Here is a 19,601-nt window from a genome sequence, read left to right as displayed (position 1 = left end):
AGTGCAAGGGAAGCTGGAGGAGGACACAGCCAGGACAGCTGACCCAGGCTGGCCAAGGGGGTATTCGATAACATATGATGGCATGCAAATATATTTGAACTGGGAGAGTTGACTTGGGGTGGAGATCACGGCTTGGAAAGGGGCTGGACAGCCGTTTCCAGGTGGTGAGCAATCACACTGTGCATTACTTGCTTCATCTATTATTATTATTATTATTATTATTATTATTATTATTATTGTTATTATTATTATTGTTATTATTATTATTGTTATTTCTCTTCCTTTGCTATTATATTAAACTGTCTTTATCCCATCCCACTAGTTTTACCTTTTTTCTTTTATTTTCCTCCCCCTCCCGCAGAGGCTCAGGGTGAGGAGTGAACAAGCAGCCACGTCGTGCTTATTTACTGACTGGGGCTAAACCAGGACACGAGTCAGGCAGAGCTTCCCTGCGCTTACAACTGCCAGAGCCCAACACAGGCCAGGCTGTTTGGCTGAACACTGCTCTTCACGGGCAGGGGACATCGGAAGTCCCTGGTGCCCCATTGCCCTTCACTCGGCACAGCTGTAACAGGGTAGGGAGGAAGAGCCGGGATTGCAAAACATTACACAGAGATGGTCTGTGTGCACACAGCTCGGGGCAAGGATGAGCCACACAGGGGAACAGGCCAACGCAGGGCTGAGGTCCCAGCTGCAGGCAAGCAAGTTACCTTCACTGCCAGAGAACCTCAGCGGCAAGAGCAAAGGGAGCAGGTGCTGTATTTACAAACTCTGTGGCCTCCTCCTCCCTGCCTCTGGCAGAAGGTACACGTGCAGCATGGCCCTCTCTTCTGGCTCATTAGAAGCACCAACAGAACATCACATTCATGTCCCTCTAGCAGAGGCGCAGCTGCAACTGGCATATACACCAATGTTTGCACTTACAGTGTGGCCACTTGTGTCTGGGTACCCCAGAGGAGTAATATTGGTGCTTTATCCAACAAAGAACTGCATCGCAGGGCAAAAAAGCAGCTCTGGGGTGAGTACTTAACCGTCATTTTAAACTCCCTCCTGCCCCTGCACACGGCACTGATGCTCTCTCCAGCCTCTCACGCTTACCTCCTTCTGCTCAAGCAAACAAACCACTTCTGTCTTTGCATGGATTTTCATCCTCAGCAAAGCTTTGCTGCAATTTGTGTTCTCCTTCTCCCCTTGCGGGGACTCAGTCCTCCTGTGACAGCAAATAGTTAGGGTAGAACCTCACCCATGCTGCAGTAACTCACTCCACTCTGCATCTCCAGGGGTCTGATCAAAACCTCACACTTCTAATTGTTCACCTTTGTAAGACAGGGCAGATGCTTTGCAGTTTAGCTTGGACTGCTGTTCTCTTTTACTTAATTACATTCATAACATATAGCACAGAACAGAACAGTAAATCTACTTTTGTGTAAACACAGATAACCAAGAGGAATACATAAGCCCCAGGCCTCTCAGCCACCTTCCTATCACGTTCCACCTCTGTAGCTCAGTAAGATCTCACTAAGAGACCTCTTGCACAGACACAGCTCGTTCCCTGCTGCTACACTGCAGTAGAAATTTCCAAAAAGTGGGGTAGAAATTTCCAAAAGCATGAGCTTGCTTTCCGAAACCACCAGGCACATCCCTTCACTGCCTCCTGCAGCCTGACTGCTGCGCACTGCTTTGGTGATGCAAAAGGAATCTTGCAAGTGCCACTGAAAGCCATGGCCTGTAGACAACAGGAGCGCTCATCTGCTATGGAGATCACGCAGCCTTGACTCTCTCTGGTTATAACACTCCTGGACAAGAAGCAATTTGCAGCACATCCCACAAGCACTGCTGTTAAAGAATATTAATCATTTTAGTCTGAAATACAATCAATCCAACCTTTCAGAGTTAGTTGCTTCGCACTAGGGCTGTAAAAATGAACTACAGATGAAGCTTTCTCAAAACAGAAGAGCGTGACACAGCAGAACTTGTTTAGCCTTCACAGCTGGATTTATGAAGCCTTAGGCAACAAGGTGTGAACTTTTCACCCAGATATGATCAGCTTGTGCTGAACTTTTACCGACTTACACAAAAGAATCCCCCAGAGCCACTTGAAGCCACAAGATAAGGAAGCTATGCCTGCTGCAAACCTTAAAGATAAGAGACAGCCTGTCTAGAGACAAGGGAAGAACCCAATAAAGAACAAAAATTCTCCAGCCCCTGAAACACCATTGGACCAACAATCACATGGATAGTGCGTGAAGAGCACATGGTAGTTAGGAACATAAATTGTATGAGCGTAATTGCCCATGGATTTTTTTATTTGGTGTCCCTCTGGAGAAATCCAGTTTGAGCTGTAACCTGATGCTGCACCATATAGCACTTAACCTGACATAATTTGTATCAGAGACTGGGCGTCAGGAAACCCAGGGCTGAGCAAACAGGAGAAACTTGACAAAGAGTGACACCAAACGAGTGAGCAGATACGAGAGTCACAAGGGGTACCTATCTGTTCACTGTTCATGCACGCTGCACATGGACCATCGTCCCGGCAATTGAAGTCAGCTCAGAGGAGCAGAGCATGCATCTGCTGCAGCAAGGTCGCCAATGTCAGTGCCTAGCAGGCAGGACCGGGAAAACAGATAAGGCACAGGGATGTGGACACTCAGGTCGATTTATTACACATAGGAATGAAAATTTCCATTTAAAAAAAAAAAAATCCATTTGGGAATATTGATGTTGGTTTTACAGAATCGGCCTCATGGTGATGAAACGAAAGTTGTATGATTCCGGTAAGCCTTGGTGTCGCGTGTGGTTAAATTGTTTCCAGGTGAAAACAGGGAGACCACCCTGTACTGGGGGGCCATTGATCGCAGTGGCTGTGAACGCTGAAGCCAGACGGAAATCTGACACCTGTAATAAAGGACAGGAGTTCAGGGCAAAAGGGTTTCATGCTGTTTGACATGCACGTATCCCACAGAGCAGGAACAGCTCTGGGAGATTTGATAGCCATAATGAAAAGAAAGTGAGCAAGGGGAAAAGCACAATGACCAGGCAACATTCCTACCCTGCACAGAGGCATCTTCAGCCACAAAAAAGCCAGCACAGATGGGAACTAGCAAAGCACAAGCACACACCACCCTTCATTCAGCCTTTGTGCTATTTAGAGTGAGAGCAGCAGCACATCGGCCCTCAGGACAATCCTCCCTGGGCCTGGGTATCTCCAGAAGAACTGGAGCTACAGTAGGCAGCCTTAGTGTCTGACCTAAGCTCTGCTGCATGTCCTCCCAGGCACTGTCAGGGTAATTTAGGAAATGACAAAGGCAGCACAGAGTTAAGGTTGCTGCCCAGACCTTGCCCTGTTCCTTCATCATCTCCCAAGAGGTCCGCAGCCTGTCCGTCTTCCAAAACTCAAGAGACACTAACACTGCCCTTAGCGTTCACGACAGATTGGCATTAGCTTCACTTTTGCTTCTGCTCTGGGCTATTTCTCTCAATGCCTCTCTTAGGTCTCCTGTCCTTCCCCAGCTCAGCCCACACCACTTGCTTAAATGCGCTAGCAAAGACATCGCAGCCAGCAGGCACTGACCTGCACCCTCACCAGACACATCTACACAGCAATTTTCTGGATTCATCTCATCCTAAACAGCTCTGGGAGCTCCTGCTGGCTACTGCAGCAGGCTTGGGCTTGTGCAAGCTGACTGGCAACGACACCACTGGCAATGCCAAAACGGCCTCCACAGGGCTCATCCTAGCAAGTCAATCTCGCAAACCAGAAATGTAGCAGTCTGGTCCCCATGGCATAAAGCACCTTACAACCTCCCAGCTCACCAGGGCTGGAGAGCTGCTTACTCACAGTGAAAATGCTTTACAAGCTGCCTAGAAAAACCACTGCTATCTCCAGGACAATGTGTCTAAGGAATTTCCCACATACCCCCAGAAAGCTGTTATCTTCAATTTGGTCAAAGCACTTCCACAAAGAGGTGGAGCCCTGGAGCTGAGTGACTCACTGGTGAGCCAGGCTTTTATAAAGGTAAAGCTAAAATGAAGCAGAAAACACAATTCCTGTGGGTTCTTGTGAGGCACCCACATAGTCCCCATGAACAGGAGACTGAGGCTGTGCAACAGCCACCTTTGGAGTGATGTGAAGACTCATTTCGTCTTTCTGTTAGGCTCCTCGTGCTGCAAGGCTTTGAGATTTAAGCCTTAAACATCCCACCTTCCTGTGGGCATCATTCTTTTGCACACCTGCCCCTGAACCCTCTGCCACTGTGCCAGGACTGGTGTCAGGGACAGGAGACAGGATTCTGCACACAATTATCACCTCAGGATCTGCCCAAGCACTTTGAAAGCACGAAGGGAGGGAACAGACAGGCCTGGCCATGCCTGCCCTAGTGGAGGGAAACGCGCTGCAGGTCCGACAGCAGCACAAAGAGGCTGCAGCAAACATTTAGTAGATACTGAAACTGGAGTAATTTACCTTGGAGTCATAGCAGCCTGCAGGCACTGGAAAAGAAGGATTCAGGTCTTCCCGGCAGCAAATGGTGTTGCAAGGATTGTGTTCGGTGTAAGGATCACGCTGGTAGTCTGGGGAGAAACATGGTGGGGAGTGAGGGAGGGAAGAAGGGAGGGAGGGAGAGGAAACAATTAGTCCCCTCTCAAAAAGTCTCTACTACTAATGTGAAGTGCCCCAGCCACTAAAAGCTGGGTAAGTGCACTGGCAGAAACACAGGTCTATCACACTGCTCTCACGCTCCTCCCAATGTACCAGCTGCAAGTTAGTGCTAGAGACAGGACATTAAGCAGACAAGATCCTAATCCAAGTCTATACAGCTGTTTCTGCATCCCAGGGGCACCACTGGCAACCTCTAACCACAAACACCTGCAGCTCCACATAACAAAAATTTGCAGGAAATTTCTTAGGAGAGAAAAAGCAGAAGAGAAAGGGAAGCAGAGGGAAGGGAAAAGTGCAGCAGTGAAAGCCTTTGTTTCCCTGTTCTGGACTAAAATAAAAGTGGTAAGGCACAAAGCCTTCAAATATCCACTGTAGTAGCTGCAAGCTAGGAGGGGAAGGTAAGACAAGCCTCAACGTCTATGAGCATGCTGCTACTCACAGCCCAAACAGCAGCGATACCCCACCCTGGGAGAGGCCTCCCAAGCCCCAGGCTGGTAATGAGCATGCTCCCTATAATTGGGAACAAAAATACACCTTCTAAAGCTATCTGTACTTAGACATGAGCTTAGCCATAAGTTAATTAAGCTGGGTTTAATTCAGTTAAGGAGAACTGTCAGAGAAAAGCAGAGCAGAGCATCGCCTACCAAAGATCATCTGCCTGAACAGGGAAAAAAGATGTGAAGTTTTACACTAAATTGTCTGGTCTGATCTGACCTAGCAGTCACTTAGGATTAAAAGCTTTCAAGACTGACAGACTGTAGATGTATTAGGTAACAGCAGCCCACGGAGTCTTTTGGAGTGTCAGAAGTTCTCAGGAAAGGTTGAACAGCAAGCCCAAGGGCCCTTCTTCTGGAAGTCTTGTTTCTGCTGGAGTAATTTTAGCTTGGTTTCCTACTTCAAGAGTAAATTGTATTATCTTTTTCCTTTGTGTGTACTCTGCATCTAGGGCAATGTAATTCTGATACACATGTGAGGCTGCAGCTTCCCACTATGATCCAAGAAATAAAAGTAACGCTGCTTTATTAAGATCAGCTCCACAGCACATTAAGACATGTCTTACTGTTGTATCTCATGAGGTACTTCATGCTTTCCAAGTTGGTCACCTTGCCCTGGTCTCGACGGAAGATTTTTGCTCTTGGAGCAAGCTCATAAGAGAAATCCATGCCATACTTCTCAACATATGCCGCATACCCACTGAGATTGTAAATCTTTTCATGGAAAGGAATATTGTATGAAGGCCAGTAACCTGCCAGAGACAAAACTCAATTTGTTAATCCCTTAGAAAAAATGAACACTCTTGCTTACATCAAAAAAAAACCAAACAAAACAAAACAACTTTTTCAACCTGCATTGCCTTAACAGCATGTCGAGGAATAACAAGTCAAACTGGTTTGAACAGAAGAAAATAAGGCACAGTCACTGTCATGACCAGGGTTGACTCCCAGTAAACCACTGGAGAGTGTACCCAGGCAATCTGCCCCCAGACTTCCACCCTGAGGACTCATCCTGCAAAACAGCTGAGATCAGACTTGCAGGAGTCTGAGGCAAACACGCAGAGCAGGCACAGCCCTCCTGCAGAGGCTTCCCTGTTCAACCTCAGAGCAGCACAAGATTATTTATGTCCATCAAACTTCCCAGCAAGAGGCTTGAAGTCCCTCCCATTTTTCCCCCGGCTTCCCACCTCACCAAGGCAGAGTAATACAGCGTGCTGAGATGTCAGGCGCCAGTGGGCACACACACACGGGCCACAGAGCTAACATGGGTGAACAGGAGGCAGATCAGCAAAGAACACACACACGCTTTGTGCGGTGGCTCTTGGAAAGCTGTGGTTGCACACAGGGATGAGAAAAGACAGTGCGGATACCCGCATGTTTGCCGGTATCTGCCTTTGAGGGTTAAGCAGTGATTTATCAGCAGAGCAGAGCCCTGCCTGAACTTCTTCCCAAGGTGAGTGTTAATCCTGCAGTTTTGTTAACTCAAAAAGGCAGGGTTACCAGCCAGAGCTCCTGAGAACATTTCAGGCAGGAGACATACAGCTGCCTGAAACGAGACTAGACTAGGAAGCAGACTAGGAAGCAGAAAAGCTTGTAAAGAGCCAGAAGGCCATCTAGGTCGGGATTTGGGTACAGCAATTCCTAGAAGAAATAAAAATGCACACCTATAACAATGTTTATTTTTAAAAAAATTTGCTTTCCAAGACAGGCACTGAAGAGTGTTTAGGCAGAGAGTATCTATCACAAGCTATTCCCAAGAGTAACACACTTACAGCTTCTATCCAAAGCATTAGCCTTCCTGTTGTCAGCACGGAATGTTGCTTCTCAAATCACACACCAGGACTTGGCTTAGAGGTTTACTATCTAGACACCAGTAAATGCAGCATTCTGTGTATTTAACGTCAGTCCAGCACAACATGAGAAGTTTGGCTGTAAGACGCTACAGAAGAATCAACTAGGACTTACTGGGATGATACACACAGATGCAAACCAAACTTCCTGAAGGACAGGCATGCAGCCAGCATAAGCACTGGAACACTACCCAAGTGGAAGCTACCAGTTTGGGTTCTGCCCAGCACGCACCAGAGACAGCAATACCCCATCTGCTGGCATTTGCTTACGTGACCCAGAGCCTACCTGAAGGAAAGGGGTTACGCACATGTTATGCTGTAATACAGGCAGCCTCCAGAAATTAGCACCCTTCCCAGCCTCTAATGACGCAGGCCAGAGGTTACGGATACATCATCTTCCAAACCAGTAGGGTTTAGTTATGATTCAAAAAGGTGATATTATCTTGAGTGTTATTTTTATGTACTTGGCACTGGTGAGGCTGCACCGTGAATACTGTGTTCAGTTCTGGGCCCCTCACTACAAGAAGGACGTTGAGGTGCCAGAGTGTGTCCAGAGAAGAACAATGAAGCTGGTGAAGGGGCTGGAGAATAAGTCTTACACGGAGCAGCTGAGGGAACTGGGGTTGTTTAGTCTGGAGAAGAGGAGGCTGAGGGGAGACCTCATCACTGCCTACAACTACCTGAAAGGAGGTTATAGTGAGGTGGGTGCTGGTCTCTTGTCCCATATAACAAGTGATAGGATGAGAGGGAATGGCCTCAAGCTGCACCAGGAGAGGTTCAGATTGGACATCGGGAAAAATTTCTTCACTGAAAGAGTGGTGAAGCATTGGAACAGGCTGTCCAGGGAGGTGACTGAGTCACCATCTCTAGAGGTACTGAAAAGACAGGTAGATGAAGTACTTAAGGATACGGTTTAGTGGCAGATACTCTATGATCTTAGAGGTCTTTCCCAACCTGGTGATTCTATGATTCTCTGGTGTCCTGCGTGGCATGGAGGAGTCAAAATCTGCTGCTTACAGGAGCAGCGCTGGCTTACAGCAGCTGAAATCTCTATGGCAGTACTTTTTCCCTGCTGGGCCCAGAGTGCTGAGGGCTGAACTTCTAGTGTTTAAACTGTCAGAGTCTGACTGCAGCGCTACGCAATCAATACACACCAGGTGTGTTTTGATACCTGGGAAAAGCCATATTGTAAAATAACATGTAACTTCTAATACATGCTGCCACCATCCAGAACAGAGCAGCCACAGTTCTCCTAGGAGGGAGTAAGTGGTCACTGCCCTTCCAAGCCCAGGTGTCAGGGCTCAGTCGTACAGGGAATCCGACAGAACAGTGCTGAAAAGGAACTCTGGGAACTATCCGAGCCTGGCTTCTCTGCACAAGTGCAGCACTGCCATGACACGGCTGCATTGCTTCGAGTGCCACAGCTACAGAGGTCTCCATTGGCTTTTTTATTTCATTTCATCCGCTCCACAACACGGCACAGAGGAGCCTGGCACATTTCACCATCTGAAGTACACACAAACATTGGAAGAGAAGGTTCAAGAGCCTACTTTCATATCTTCAACAGATAAAAGAGCCAGAGAAGCATAAGGGAGAGATGGGATTTTTTTCAAATTATTGATAAGAAACATCTCATAAAGCCATATTGACATTGTTACGGTGCCTAAAATAAGTCAGAACTTTCCAAGAAGCCAGGCACAAGGAAAAGTTCCAAATGGAAACAATCCCAGCTCACAATCTAAATGCATTTCCAGTGATTTTGATGAAGATGAGCAATACGTCAATACACCTCCTGAGCAAGTGATTAGGGAGCACAAAGCACCTCACATACACTTAAATTCGTGGAATGAGATCAAGCTTTTGACTGCTGACATGAAGCATCTAGAGAACACTTGTGGATGAAACCTGACAGTGAGTGTTTTGCTTCACCTATATTTTTGTTTGTTTGTTTTCCAACAACTTGTTGCTAGTCTTGCTGGGGGATTAAGAAATCTTTTAAACAGCAAATATTTATCAGATAAGAGCTCCAGAATAGTTCAGGAGCTGAATGTACCAGAGAACTCTCATATTTAAAAGCTCATTTCCTTGTAGGGTGACCCACTCATAAAACATTCCAAGTAGCCCACAGCATCAGCTATTTAGTACTGCTTGAAACAGACCTCACCTTTTTCCTCATGGGTCTTTAAGACCGGGTAAAATAATACCAGGAAAAAAAAAAGGCAAGAAAAAAGAAAGAAGGTAAAGTCTATTTTTTCCTTCCCTACTTCTAAGAAACACAGATGGTCACCATATTTCTGCCACACCATACAGGAGAAATTACATTATACAACAGAGGGATGATCACACAAAGCTTTCTAACTTGACACTTGGCACTAGCATTCAGTAAACCCTTCCCAGGTACAAAGAATAATTCTCCATCAGCTGGCAGAAAGAAATGGCCCTCCTAAACCAGTAACTACTATAGGAGCTTTTACCTTTCCGGAGAACATTTGTTTGATCTGAATACTCCACGAGGGTTGGGATCTGCTCAACTACATATAATGCTCCATCATCGAGGCTCTTCTGCAGCCTGACCTTCTTCAGGTCCAGGACCATGTACTGATTGTTGTAGGTCCCTAGGTATGAAAGCACAGGGACAGTTATGTGTCCTGCCTGGGGAAGGGAAAGGGTACAAGCAGGAGAGGGAACACATCATTTTTTCAAGACTCATATGAAAGTATACTTACCAGAGTTGCATTTTGAGAAGGTTTCTGCCCAAGTTTTGCCATCATTTGCCATCATGTTTGCAATGCGGACCCTCTGCCAAGCTAACAGGGATTCAGGCACCACTTGCTTCATGAGGGTTTCATTGAACACACTGTTGGTAGTCTGCAACATTACCAAACCACTGCCTAGTATGTAGAAGTCATCCAGGGACACCAAAAAGCCTTAAACAGTAATAATACAAAAATCTGTTATCTTTGTGAACTTTTGACAGACTCCTAGAACAAAACAGAGAGACAAGCGAAGACAATATCAATGACTCAATATGGGTGTGTTTGAAACCGAACTGTACAAGTGTTGAAGATGAGATGGCGATTCCTGCAAGTGCTTTAAGCCCATCTGTCTGCACAATTTCCTCATCGGTCATGCTTTCAACATACAACCTAATTATTTGTCTAGAGCATTTGCTTCATGTTTGTATCCCAAACTTGGAAGTTTCTCCTTCGTATGTCAAGCTATGTCTTATTCTTATGCTGAGGATTACATACTGTAAATGCCTAGTGAGTGTTGGTCTCTAACAAAGAAATGCCTCTAAAAAAATACAACCAAGACAACAAAAAGAGTAGTATAAACTCCACAAAGATATTTTAATCACATAGTTTCAGTTTTAGATTTTTATTCTGTAAGGACAACAGATATTCTTTAAAATTATTCCCTTCTGGATTAATCAAGCCAGGCAGAAAAATTTTCCTTCTAGTTTAATCTTTTCCAGTATAACTATACTTAAAAGCATCTGCAAGAAATAGGCATCTCTTAACTCACAAACCACATCCTGCGTATGAGAGAAAGTTTTACCTACTTCTCCTTCTGATATGTCGTCATTGGTTTTTTTTTTTTTACGCCTATCAGCCCTGCAAACTCACCACAACGACGGATCTCTGGGCAAGATTTCCTTCCAGATTACATGCCAACAAAAATACTAAGTCCAATTGCAGATCCTATGGCAGGAGGCAGTATACAGAGCTGCAAAGGTCAGCTATAATGCCACGGAGAGCATGGCAATTATTTACAAAGCAGAAATAACTTGCCTTTGAGATTCTCCAGCGGGTACAGGACTGCCAGGTTGGGGAAAAAAAGGTTGCTAACTGAGCTCCTGATGGGAGAGTCATCCAGAACCTGGTCTCTTGCTAGTAAGTTTTTATTGGTATCATTCTTTGAAGAGTACAAAATGCTGAAATGCTGCGCAAGATCATAATAGTCGCATTCCACTATGAAATCCTCTACAGCAAGCTCTATTAATGCACTCTGCAAACATACTAAGGTCAAGAACTTATGACAGTCAAAAAGACAACTTGGTTCTGCTCCCTGTTCCTGGGCTTTCATCAAAAGGCAGACCTCCTTCAAGTAAAAGTAATGTTTAAGGGTTCCATCAAAGCAAGACTTCTTTAAAGTCTCAAGTTCTCAAATCAGAACAGATACAAGAAAACAGACACTGTGGTCACCTGCTCTCTAAAAATACGTCAATATGGAACACACAGAGCAGCCTGGCAGCTTGTGGTTCCTGGTATTTTATTCTCGGAGGCAGAAAAAGAGTGTCAATATATTATGTATATTAACAGCAGAGTTCACTCTCAAATAAGTAAGGACAAGAAGAGAAACACTCCAATCCTGGCTCTACCATTCTATTTATACAAAAACATGGGATACTCCAGTGAACCCCTACCAGCTGCCTGCCTTCCACTTGCAGACCTCTCATAGGCACTAAGAAATAGAGTGCTCTGGCTTGCACCTCCAAAGGTATCAGACACTTCTCTCTTCTTCCCTCCAGGCTTTAGACAAAAGTTAAAGGGAGCAGGAAAGGTTTGGCAGTACATCATGAGCAAGCTGGTCCTCTGAATACATGGGCTACCACCCCTTCCGTCTTTTGTTCCTCCTAGCTCTTGCTGTGGGGAAGGTTAATGCTACATTTTCTGAGCCTGCAGTAACACCACATTACTTCAAAGCAAGGGACACGCTACTTCTCTCTCCTGCCTCAGCAGCAAACATGCAGCCATCCATCAACACAACTTGTACCATCCTGTTGCCCCATCACAGCCTGTCTCAACCAAGCAAGATCCTGACAGCAGACCTGAGGAGCAAAGATGGCAATTTGGTTCTTCTCAAATGTTTTGCTTAAAATATTAAGATCAGAATAACATACATAAAAAGACTGTGGTTCAGCTCAGATAAAGCAGGTAGATTCCCTTCCTTAAATGGGGTTCCCGACTGTTCAAGAAGTCGTCCAACCAAATGGATGGAAATCTTGGGAGCTGCAACCTCCCTTCTGTCCAAGAAAACTGCAAATTTCATCAGTTAGTCGGGCTCACTTCTACAACAGGGTAGGGTAGAGCAGTGACTGCAGCGCACATCTTGTGGACGGCAGCTTTCTCTCAGATCTTTACCTAGATATGTCCTGCAAAACAGCACCGACCCAGTCTTCATCATCACATTTCTTACCCTTCTAAATTTGTGAGCAACTGTGACATGTTTGTACAATTTAAATTCTCTCTGCTTTCCACAGAAAAGAAACCTAAAACTGTGAGCAGAGCTCAAGTGAGGATTAGTGTGGAAATGAGCAGCAAGTGGCTAAGTCATTCTGCAAAAGCAGAGATTATTAGTACCTTTCATATCTACTTGGGTGCCTCTGCAGTGCTACTGTTGCCGCTTTATCTTTTTCAGAGCAAAGAGAAGACACGCTGCAACAGTAATGTTTCAGCATGCTGGCAGGAATGCGCGGAACTGCTGGGAAAGCAGGGATAGACTGCAGTTCCTGCCTGTCCTCTTACCTGCTCAGTCACAGCAGAAGCAAGGAAGCATGAGGCCCTCTAGCTGTATCGTAATGCACACGCTGACATGCATCATCGCTAGCAAATGGTCTCCGATCCTTTTATTCACAATATATGTTAATTTTTGCAGTGTAGCACCTTGTCTTTTGAAATCCAGTCAATAAATCTGGGCAAATTTACTCTCACCCCAGGTGAAATCAAAGAATTGGAACATTCCTTATGAGAAGGCAAACAACTCCTTGAGGCTTTTCTGACACGACTTTTGGATAGCAAAAGAGTTTTACTTCATATCCAATCTACTGGATGACAGAAATATTTTAAGTACTCAGTTATGGGTCACTGAAGGCCTGGAATGACACCTGTCTTTCAATGCTCTTTGTCACCCCCAAAACTGAATATTTCTATGTACATTAGGAACATGCTACTATTTAGGGGAGCTTACTAGCTTGTTTTTTTCTTGCTGGTTTTAGCATCTACCAGGACAGAGAAAAAGAGTGGGAACTTGCATGCAGGGAGAAATTAGTCACCAAGTTGAGCCTGCAGATTCTGCGGTCAGATGCTCTGAAAATATAAGGCTTCATCTCATCACAACACAGAGCAGAGGAATTTGAAAGTTCCCTGCTTCCTACCTGATCATTACCAGGCCAGTGTTTTAGAGCTTTCTCATCCTCTGGAAAACTGCAAGTTTGTTAACTACACCCACAGACAGCGCAATCTGCTGTACCCAATAGATCATACTTGTCTAGTGCTAGTGATAATTCCCTGTAATTAGGCAGCCAGCAAGTACACTTTGCATGCCAGGGTTCTCTCAGGCTTCACTGTAGCCACGGGAACTATGTTTTGCAACAGTTCTCATTCAGTTTTGTTGATAGAAGTACACCTCACCACATCACCATGTCAGAGTATACCTGGAACAAACAACCTTTAAAATAAGCCATCTCCGCAGACCTCGGTCTCCAAGAAGCACACTGGGATTTTATACACTAGTGAATGGACTCCAACCATTTCAGCATAGTAATAGCTGATTTCCAGTTATCCTTCCATACCTTTATCAGTCCATGAGCTTTATCAGTCTCATCAAAACACAAGACTTGTATTTCACTTTGTACAAAGAATCCACAAAAGGAACAACCCAGATGCATCAGCATTGACGCCCACTAAAATTAAAATAAAAAATGCCCTGCATGGCCAATCCTGATCCCCAGTTTTGAATCAGCAGAACAACGCTATATGCGACAGCCACAAAACAGTACTATCCTTCAGGAGAATGTGGCTCTATCCTCAACAGTATTTCAGCTGAGAGATGTGAGCTCCAGAATTACCTTCTGTACGTTCAGGTGATGAACAGAGCTCAGATAGAAACCTTGGCTTTCTACCAGGTTACACAGGCTTGGCAAAATTCCTTGCAACACGCAAGTGAAATTCCTCCAAGGGAATCTGAAATAACTTAAGCTTTTGAAAGGCTGTACACTCAACAGGCTTTCACCAGAATATCTCCACTCCTTCCTCAAAGCAAAAATAGAAAAACTCAGTTGTCAGAAAATGTTGCACTCCTGAGGATCACTGAGTAGAGTCAGAACCCCACAGAAAAAGATTTGCTTTCAACATGAAATGAATGCAACTGCTTTTCAAAACAGTTTCCCAGTCACAGTCTCAGGAGGCCCTGCCATGAAGGAACCTGCTCTTTGTAGTAAGGCAAGCACAGTAATTCAAACAAAGTACGTTTTGAAATCACCAGCCAACAAAACTCAATCGTAATGAAAAACTCCTGAGGCAAACACTTCACTTTAAATAAAGTTTATGAAGATTCTTGAACATCTGGGTATTTTTTTTTAATTCGAAGCTCCACCTTTGAAACTTATGCAATCATAACTCACTCTTTTCAGAGTCTTAAATTTACCTTGGTTTTTCATGTCCACGTTTCTTGCTGCTCCTCTAGCAAGAGTACGTTTTTCACCACTGTAACATTAACTGCTGGCAATTTCTAACATGCTTCCGGGACACTTTAGAACACTATATGCTGCCCGATTGTCCAAAGGGAGATTTGAAATATTCCAGCTAGGTTTACTACTAACACATGAAAAAGGTTAAGAAAAAAAAAAATACTCCCAGCTTACAGAGAAGCTGGAAGAGGAGATGGGGGAGGAAGGGAAAAAAAAACAACTGAGCATTTGCTAACTCAACACCAAAAAAGTTGATACAATTTCAAATGGCTGATGTTTGATGCTCTCTCCCTTTACAGCACTAGTCATGCCGCAGTGGTAAACAGAAGTGTTGAAAACTGTCATTACCAAACAGGCAAATGCTATCGGCAAGGTGAGAAGTTCAACAGTTGAGATGAGTGCAGACTACGCGAGCTGAATTCAAAGCAGCATGTTTGTGCCAGAGGTAGAATATTTAACTAGTAACTATTTAGAGCACTGAAGGTGATTAATCAAAAACAAAAGATGACGACAACATGATGTTCAAGCCAGAAAACTGAAGACGACGTTTTGCCCTCTCAGTGGCCGAAAGTTTTAACGTAGATTGAAGCCAGTGCTTGTTGAGGTATCATCCTTTTAATGGACATCTGCAAGACCATAAGATAGTCCATGCCATCTCAGATATCTACACTGTTTTGGTTTTCATGACTTTACCTGGGTAACTGCTGAATGAGACACGGCTGGTGCTAGTGTCTGGATCAACTATATTGAAGTTCCAATGCTTATATATTCTCAGCGTGGCTGCATACGTAAACCAGCTGGAGTGGGCAAAATATATATTCTCATATCCAGGTAGAACCTAGAAAACAGAAGAAGATAGATCAATAATTCCAGACCCTACTCTAGTCTGTATGTTTTGTACTTGATAAAACAAGTTGTTCTCCCAGTTTAAGTAGTTTGATTAATTGCACTGTTCCAAGAAGGAGCAGATTCCTGTGCTTTTAACTATGTACTTAACAATGAATTTCTAAACCTCTGGAACTAATCCCTGCTCATGTGATATTTTCAAATAATTAGTTATTTTTCAAAATGAGAGCTTTGGGGGGTTTTGGGACACCTGCATCACGTAGTGTGTTTTGTTTCCCCCCAGTTTCCTCTTGAGTATTTATATTTGCAAACTCAGGTCAGCTCCCTGCAAACATATCCAACATTAACTTACAAAGTGCTGTTTCTGCCTCTGTGTGACTTTAAAAGTATGGAAGCAAATGCAAGTAAATTAAATTTGAAAAAGTAAATATATATATTGATAGAGCCTGTTTTCGAAGTATTTCTCTGGTTCTAACATTTATTGTCAGCTCAGAAACCCCTTGCTGTAGGTAAATGCTTGAATGAATGCTTCCCCACTTAACCTGAACACGTGCTCTGGGATACATGGAGTCTCCACATACTGACTATATCATTGATAATTTTAACTGCAGAACTTAAGTACCACCGTGATTTATCAGACACTTATCCTAGAAGTGTTTTTTCTGTCATTACTCCCTTTGGAAAGCTGTTCCAGAGCATCACCATTAACCCTTAGAAAACATTTCCCACTTGCATCCATTTGTTCTTGTGCTAGCACTGTCCTTCAGCTTAAGTAATCTTCAAACAAACAGTGAAGACTCCAGAAACGCAGACTCACGACACTGCAATTCAACAGTCACCGGAGATGAAGTTCTTGGTGCTCACCTTGATAAGTGCAGAGCAGTGACCCATATCCCATTGATATTTCCCATGGCTTCCTGACTCCACGTTGCATTGTCCACTCCGTGCAGAATACTCAAATAACGCAGGAATCAGGTCCAACAGGTCTCCAACTGCATTCAGAAATTGGACATCAAAGATGCTCAGTGGCTGAGGAGAGGGAGAAAAGAGAGACCACAAAAAGCACTTTCAGGCAGAGAAGCATCTGTTAGAATTTGCTCTCAAAGGAAGCTCTTATATGGTCTATGAAATAACTGCTCACAAGGCCCAGATGCTCAAACTCAGTCAGGTATTAGGTACCTGGGTATCTTTAAGGGTCTGGCCCTTGTAGTGGCGTTACCCATGCTGAAGTTTGAGGGGAAAAAAATAAAAGGAGATGCTAGCAGTAATTTATGGAACTTCTGTGCGTCTTTGCAAACAGCATACCAATCAGTCTTCTGTTACTGTTATGCTGGGGGAATAGCAAGAAATTTTTTTTGTTTATCTAGATGCTTTTGAAGAGCCTTACGTTATAACAAACACTCTTGGGAGTTTCTGGATTTTCACAAAGACTGCAATTTAAGACATCCTCAGGATTGAGGAGGAAGAAACAAATGAGGGAAGCAAGATATGTTAATAATACCAATCAACTACACAACTAGCTGAAGAAAGGAAAGCAGTCAAAAGGCACTCCACCATGTGCTTTACAATATCCCTTCTAGTTGGAGCTAGCCAGGATTAACCACAGTTTGTTGTGCAACGTGCTCTTCAGAACCTTCTCTTTATTTGCCTCTTCAAAAATAAGATTAGGACACTGCTAAGCTCTTAACTCTCAAACATAATTTTCTGAATTTTTCCTGTTCTTGTTTGCTCCATGCCTTTAGTTAAGGCAAGGCTTAAGGAAAATAAGTCAGAACACATATCACTGTAGGGGTATGAACAGTAATTTCAGAATGAGATATAACCATACACAATACATCACTGTTACTAAACCACACAGCCGAGCTCTCTAAAACCCAAATAAAGGGGAGACAAGGGCATGCAAGAAAAAAAATAAACAGCCCCAAATCCATTTATTTTTTATTCAGAGGGCTGAATTCTGTGTTGTCCATCTGCTGTTTTGGCAGACAGAATAACCAACAAGAAAACCAAAACTAATGTAAGTCTAGTCCATATATCCCAAGGGAAGGAATTAAACCTTCCCACAATGCTTAACAAGACAAGCAAGAGAAATAAGCCATTCTCGCAAATAAAATCACGCATAGCAGAAGGCCCTAATGGAAGCTACAGTTTGAGGAAAAAATCTCCAAAGCAAACTTCATATATGTTACATTGCTTTAGCTCATCATGGTTTTGCTATAAGAGGGAATGAACAGCAAAGGGCACCGATAAACATCAAAAGACGCATTTTTGGATAGCTTTAAGCAACTCAGTGGTATGAATCATTTATAAACAAGTCCCGACAATTGCTATCTCACTGTAATCCATATAGAGAGATTTAGCAGTGTTTCAGAACAATTTTTCTCACATCCAGCTGTACTTAAGAGGTCTGCAAGACCACCAAATAATGTGGAGAAGCTGCCTTCCAATGTCCAATTTACAAAGGCATACAGTGTCACCAGGAGGGGAGCAAACAGGATTGCACACGAGAATGTTGGACAGCCCTGAGACATTTTAATTGTACTTACCATCCATTTGCTACCACTCCACATCCTCATCCATAAAACCTGCCTTCATTGCAGCATCCAGAAGCAGCTACACTGATACTGCTGCAGCATCACTTGGAACTGCCTCTGTGTATATATATATATACATATATATATATGTATATTTTTTTTAAACTTCTCATTTCTGTGCTATCTTACAGTCATTTCAAGTGAAAAATTAAGTAGTCCATTCAAACAAAGGTGCCAAGCAAGGAAACTATCAGAACTACATGTTCAGAAAGGTGGCCAGAGAGCAGGAAGAAGGACCCACTCAAAGATGCAAAGGTTATGCAAATTTCTAGGGCTCCACTGGGTGAGATTAACTCCCAAAGACAGTAAAAATACTGTCCCAAGACAAGCAAAAGAGGAACTCGTTTTTTAAGTACCCACTAGGGTTTTCTTTTCATTCCCCTTCTGAGGAACAAACAGATTTTGTTCCAGTTCATTTTCAAGGACTTATTGCTCTGCTTGGATAAACCCGGTTTTGTTTTTAAGATTGAGTCTTAAAACAGTCAGTAACATCACACAAGCACAGGGCACAGAGCTTCTACAGAGTCTCAGTAAAAAACCCAAACATATTAGAACAGAAGACCAGGGTGTCTGTAATTCAGGCCAAATCTGTGAATTTGGGGAGTAGCCCAAGGCACCTGCCACAAGGTTAAGAGCTCCAATTCAGGAATTACTACAGTTGATTTCCAGGATGTATGAGAAGTCTTCTCTATGAGGAGTTAATCGGGGTCCACGAGCAAGAATTAGACCAAAAAAAGTGCGCATCATAACAAGTGCATAATATAGGGCATGTTACAGTCTTTTGCAATCACGTTCTCCCACCTCACACAGCAATTTCAGGAAAAATCCTTGCACACATGGTTTACATCCCAAAAAGGAGTGAATGAATGAGCTACACTGACAAACAGAGGAGGTATAGGTACAACAAGAGAAAAAGTCCTTTCACTAGAAAGCGTGGCTCCTTATCTAGGGTACCATTCCGAATGACAAAAAAAGAAAAATCAAACTGAGTTTGAGCTACATTAGCTGTAAGAGGAAAGAAACTTAGAAAGGGTAACAGATAGGAACGAACCAGCCTTAAAGACTTGTCTGTTTTAATGTCCCATGTAGACAAGTTATTCTATAACAATTGTTTTCCAGCAACTTCTCCATGCCTAAGCATTCTATACAAAATAAGGAAGTACAAATAGAGACCTGTCCTAGAATCACTGTACTACTTAAAACTGTGACACCTCCTTATTCAAGAGTAATTTCCCTGTGTAGACAAGCCCAAGATTAATCACAGCGTTGGTAGACCATTAGGCAGATAAAAAGGCTTAATGTTCTTTGAGTGCCCCTCCTTCTGAAATTGTCTTGACAAAAGGGCTGGGTTTGTTTACTGGATATAAAATGTTGCTAAACCAGATGGAATAATGCCACGCTTAAACAGGAAAATGTATTCAGATTTTGATATTGTTCTTAACAGTACCTGTAAGTAACAAATTCAAAATACAGAAGTTTACAATACACACTGCCTCAGCAATGTCTTAATGGCAGCACCTACCTAAAACAGCCCTGTAGGAAAACACTTTGTACAATTAAAAATAAACTTTAGAACAGTACACTACAAAACATATGCATCATATGTACTAGGAGTACTATCAAACAGACTCCAAAACTACTTCTTTCTGTAGTACGACTTAGTTATCTATGGCAGACAGTGGTTCT

General features: G+C 43.5%; 1 protein-coding gene across 1 annotated transcript in view; it reads right to left on the bottom strand.

Annotated features, from left to right (window-relative positions):
* Positions 1 to 2,083: 2,083 nt before the first annotated feature.
* Positions 2,084 to 19,601, bottom strand: part of PLBD1 (phospholipase B domain containing 1) — a 37,889-nt gene continuing 20,371 nt past the window's right edge. The window contains exons 5-11 of the mRNA XM_054085700.1: positions 16,186 to 16,350; positions 15,169 to 15,313; positions 9,731 to 9,931; positions 9,479 to 9,619; positions 5,721 to 5,906; positions 4,466 to 4,572; positions 2,084 to 2,898 (exon numbers count right to left, since the gene is read on the bottom strand). Coding sequence (XP_053941675.1) covers positions 2,731 to 2,898; positions 4,466 to 4,572; positions 5,721 to 5,906; positions 9,479 to 9,619; positions 9,731 to 9,931; positions 15,169 to 15,313; positions 16,186 to 16,350 — 1,113 coding nt within the window. The 3' untranslated portion in view covers positions 2,084 to 2,730. The remainder of the gene's footprint in view (positions 2,899 to 4,465; positions 4,573 to 5,720; positions 5,907 to 9,478; positions 9,620 to 9,730; positions 9,932 to 15,168; positions 15,314 to 16,185; positions 16,351 to 19,601) is intronic.

The sequence above is a fragment of the Cuculus canorus genome, chromosome 1 (genome assembly GCF_017976375.1).
Source record: "Cuculus canorus isolate bCucCan1 chromosome 1, bCucCan1.pri, whole genome shotgun sequence".
NCBI classification, from domain to species: domain Eukaryota; kingdom Metazoa; phylum Chordata; class Aves; order Cuculiformes; family Cuculidae; genus Cuculus; species Cuculus canorus.
This window is presented reverse-complemented; position numbering and strand designations above follow the sequence as displayed.